General features: G+C 34.7%; 1 protein-coding gene across 1 annotated transcript in view; it reads right to left on the bottom strand.

Moving 5' to 3' along the window:
* Positions 1-4,106: 4,106 nt before the first annotated feature.
* Positions 4,107-5,247, bottom strand: part of CRISP1 (cysteine rich secretory protein 1) — a 19,374-nt gene continuing 18,233 nt past the window's right edge. Inside the window, exon 7 of the mRNA XM_003802980.1 lies at positions 4,107-4,234. Coding sequence (XP_003803028.1) covers positions 4,107-4,234 — 128 coding nt within the window. The remainder of the gene's footprint in view (positions 4,235-5,247) is intronic.

Raw genomic sequence — 5,247 nt, 5'->3', positions numbered from 1 at the left:
AGGAAGATGAGATCATGGGGGTGTGTGTGTATATATATATATTCAATAATTTTAACTTTTTAAAACCTGAATCACTCATCATTAGAATATGAACTTTTTGTTATTTTTCTATTATTCTATATTAATGCTAATTAATATAAGCATAGTATTCCTTATAATGAATCGTTCTTAATTTATTTAACCATTTCTCCACTTAGTTATATATTTGTTGCAAATAATGCTGGCATAAAAATCTTATCTAGAGAAACATAATTTTGCATGTGGATATTTCTTTTTCTTTCTTTCTCTCTCTTTCTTTCTTTTTGTCACCCTGGGTAGAGTGCTGTGGTATCACAGCTCACAACAACCTCAAATTCTTGGGCTTAACTGATTCTCTTGCTTCAGCCTCCCGAGTAGCTGGAACTACAGGCACCGGCCCCAAACTCGGCTATTTTGGGTTGCAATTGTCATTGCTGTTTAGCAGGCCCAGGCAGGGCTCAAACCCGCCACCTCTAGTGTATGTGGCTGCTGCCTTACTCATTGAGCTATGGGCGCCAAGCCTGCATGAGGATATTTCATTATAATACATGCTTTCATGAGAATTTAATGTATTCAAAAGCTTATGTATTTTTAATATCACATGATATCATTAAGGAGGGGGCTTTATACACATTTTTAGTCCCATCAGTGATGTAGGAGAGAGGTTGGTTCTTCATACTTCTCTGATTTATAGAATTTGTCATGTACATAAATTATTCTTAGCGAGATAAAAACAATTCTAACTGTATTTGAAAATCATTTTTATCATTATTAAAGAGCTAGTTTTCCTGAGTTTCATGACCTGTGTATTCGCCATGCCACATAGTTAGTGGATTTTCTCTACTTGTTTTTCTAATTCAATACTTCCTATTGTTATCAATCTATAGATTATTTTTTATATATTTATGTAATATATGCATAGGTCACATAGGTCAACTATGTGCCGACCTTTGATTTGAAAAAAGATTTAAAAATTAATTTTGACTTTTCACTCACTTCACTTCTTATAGATGTTTATTTTTTAAATTTTTTTTCAGTGAAATTACTGTCTTCAAATAAAAGTCTTCACGATTTTGCTCAAATTTTCTTCCTTAGCATTTTAAAACTAATCTCTAAAATTATCCTCTTTCTACAAAAATATTTGCATTAGGAGAAGCACATCTTTAATTTTTGGTGGTCAGTACTGAATAATTATTTTTAAAATGAATTTAGAATAAACTTGTGAATACTATAAAAGCCATCCTTGATATTCCATTGTGATTGCCTTGAATTATTAAATAATGTGGTTAAATCATACATTTCTTCCAAGTTGAATATATTGACTCAAAGGTGATTTTATACTATAGGTTTTTGTGCAAACCCCTTTTTATATGAAGACATTATTTCACACTTTTAATTATATTTGGGATGGGGAAGAGATTAGTCATTTATCATAACAAGTGTTTAGTGCTAAGTTCCCAAAGGGGAAAGTAAGGGAGTACATTTTACTTGTACCTGAAAGATAGAGCTTAAGTTCTGGGTGTGAAATAGTTAATAAATGGTGAATAGTAATGCCATCAAATATTTACTGGACACATTTTTAAACATCAGATATTTTTCTACCCATTTTGCATCTTAATTGATTCAGTTCTTGTAACACATCCATTAAGTAGACACTATAACTACTTCTCATTATAACTTACAGATGAGGACAAAAAAAGTCATCTTGTTCAAAGTCTTGTTCAAGGTCACAGGGCAAGTTATGTGTTGTGCCCTGAATTTACACTTGCAGGGCGGCATGTCTGCCCATGCTGTTAACTTTTGCGCTCTGCTCTTGTAAAAAAACTAACTTGTTTACTACTGTGAAAGTACAGGGTGCCACAGTTGTGTCTGGTTCACAATGGCTTGTTAATATTTACTTACTTATTCTATGTTGAATGAAATTTGAAAAGAGATGGAAAGACTTTATTTTTTTTTTAGAAAGGTGTTGCCTTATAAATAAAAGTTCTCTACAATGTCATCCAAAATATAAAATGGTTCTTTTTATTATTTTCCAAAGAATATATGTGATTCTGAAAGCCTATGAAATAACAGAAGAATAATGTGTAGGAGAGAGTTCCCCCACCCTTTCCTCACTATGGGGTACTTTTCATGTAGTCAATGGACTCAGGGACTTTTGCTGGCAGAAAGCCTTTTTGTATTTGCAAATATATTGTGTTATGAAATAAGCCAGCCCATGATTTGAAATGGTCAAATAAGACAGAGGCATAATTTTGTGGCTAGGTTATGTGAATTTTCATTATGTATAAACTTATCCTTCCTCTTCCCTCATGCACCTGTAAGAAATATGTGACTATGCTTACTCTCCGACAAGGTGGAAAGGCAAATAATTGGAATGCAAATTTTGAGAAGCATCACCGGCCCATTAATGTCTAGAGAGAGTATGTGTGGGGTGAGAGTACAGTAGCAGTGTCGGCCTATATGTTACAGAAAACTGCAGGACTGGTTAGTTACCAAGGATAAAAAGTTCAGAAATCAGGGTTGGTATTAATCACTCCAAAATCTAACGCTCACTTGGTTAGCTAAGATAAATCATAATACCTAAACAATACAGAAATGAATAAAGATTTACTGCAGCACATACGTTTAACTTTCTGGGAGTAAATTATTACGATTATGATAAGTTTTTTTTAAAATAATGAGTTCAGTTATTAAATATTTCAGCTATTAAATGATGTCCCACTTACAGTGCTCCTGGGATGAAGCATTGTTCTGACATTAATACGCTTGATGACTATACTGACAATTACTCAGAAGATAGATCAGTTGGATAGCCCTAACCCAGGCAGTTTAAATAGAAATCAAGAATGATTCGGAAGCACTTACATGGGAGAGATGCCCACGGATCTAGATGGAAAGGCATGCACAGATCACATCAAGAGGGCATTGTTCTCAAATTGTCTGTTTTTCTTGGAGCAATACATAATTTTTGCAACTGGGACAAGTGCCACTGTATGACACAAAAGGGTTGAGAGGCGTGGCTTACTTTTGGAAAGAACATAATCTTTTTCTTCCCTGAATGTTGTATTGAAATGAGTAAAGAAATATAAAACTGAGTAGAATCAGGTATCAGTTTAATCTCAAAATATTAAAATTATAGCAAACATTCCTAGCCTTCATTTGCCCTATATCAGGCCCTTCAAGGTTCTCTGAGGAGTCAATGCATTTTAAGTTACTAGGCTTTTACCTGTGCTGTTAACATTGTCTTGAAGTAATTACAAGCTTTGCAACTCAAATAGTGATCTTCATTCCTCCCTGAGGCTTCTCTGAATCTCCAGACAGAAGCAATTATGCTCATTTGGCACTAATAATGTATTACTGGTATGTATTCAGGAACTTATTTATTTCCCATATTATACTATGTCTTTCACATATCTTATATATAATTTCTTTGAAGTAAATGAGAGACTATTCTCTCTCTCTCTCTGTATATAGGTGTATCTTGTATATTTTCAGTGCTGTATACAGAGCTTGTTAAATTAAGAGCACACGGTGTTTTTATTTTTCCTGGATTCACAAACATGTCTATAGATGTTCAATGAAACAACCAGACATTTCAACCACTTTTAGTTAAGTAACATTGACGTTGAAAGTTGAGACTGTACTCTGTTGGCTTTGCTGATTCATTTAATTATTGATTTAAAGTAGATGTAAAAGTAAAAAGTGAGAAATTATTTCTAGATATTAGCTGTGCTGGGAAGACAAACATCAGGTGGTTGGAACCATGAGGAAAATAGGTGGGGATTCAACCAGGTACAGCCCCACGTTAGTACAGAATGCTGTTGAGGAACCCAGTTAGGCCATTGTTTGAATGATGTGAACCTAAGGACTTAAATTTGAGGCAGATGTTGAAATTGACCTTTTACTGTGGCACTAAGGAAGTTGAAAACTCTGTTATTTTAGAATACATTAGGACAGGAGTTAGGATCTTGAGTTTAATTAAAACCAAATGACATTCAGCAAAAGCTACTGAAGTGAACTGGTAAAAGACACGCTCCAGCAGGCATCTCCTCGTCTTCACAGCCCAGTACAGGCACCCATCATAAGGGTTATCTTATCTCAGTATTACACAGACAAGTAGCTTTGCAGAATAATTCATTTGCCGTGTTGTTGCATCCAAAATGTTTGACATGTTGCTCACAGTAGGTATATTCATCATAGTGGGGACAGGGGTTAGCTGGAAATAAAAAATAGTGTGGTTATTCAATAATATCTTTAAAAAATCACATTCAGTGAGGAAAGAGATTCTATTTTTAAAGACATAAAGAAAATGTTGTTTGGATAAAGTTTATATGAAATACCTAAAATGGATTATCCCTGTATAGCCAGGCCTTACATTTTTAGCATTGTTTTTGACCAATAGATCTCTTTTTTAAGTTTGTGTCTATCTTTCTCTTTCATCTTCTGGTGCGTTTCTTGGTAAATAAAGGGCTTATAAAATACACCTCTACGTCACAGATTTAATCTTCTTGCATGGTATTTCTCCTTCCTACTTTCTTTTATTTCTACTGTGGTTTTCAGACCACTACATATCTTGCTTTTCCAGGATTAAAAACGCCTACTCACTCATCATCCCTCCCAGGTCACAGATCATGAGGGGATTTTTTTTAAAGAAAGTACAGCGGTAACTACATTCCTTTTCAGAAATAGGTAAAGTTGAGTAAGAGAGAAAGAGAGGAAAATGAAAATGAAAGAGAGTAAAAGAAGAAACGGAAGGAGACATGAAAGGGAGGAAGAAGAAGAGGAACAAGAATCCGTTTCCCCTCCTTCAAAAGTAAATAGGATAACCTGGTAAGGGGAAGGAATAACCCTCTGGCCTTCCAAAATGGAGGCAGCAGGATATTTTTCTCGGGTTTGTTATTTTTCAACGGACTTATGAAATTTTACTTAACCAATATAATCCATAGAGTTTAAGAAATTGTATTTGCAGAGAGGCTCCATCCCAAAGGGGGAAAAATTTCACTATCTAAGGGAATTAACACGTCAATGGCATTCATTTGGTAAATAGCACATGTCAGGTAAGATTTACTTAAAATAAAAGGAAGGGATGTAAACGATAGTGTGAACATCAGCTAACTTCTTAGATGTTCCAGAAGAAACAGAGAGAAATAAGGATCATTCAGTAAAAAACTGTATGCCAAGATGAGTGGCCCAGGCAGCCAGGGGAGCACTGGAGCAAAGAGGCGTCTG

This window comes from Otolemur garnettii, unplaced genomic scaffold, assembly GCF_000181295.1.
Source record: "Otolemur garnettii isolate 467f Iridium unplaced genomic scaffold, OtoGar3 scaffold00269, whole genome shotgun sequence".
NCBI classification, from domain to species: domain Eukaryota; kingdom Metazoa; phylum Chordata; class Mammalia; order Primates; family Galagidae; genus Otolemur; species Otolemur garnettii.
This window is presented reverse-complemented; position numbering and strand designations above follow the sequence as displayed.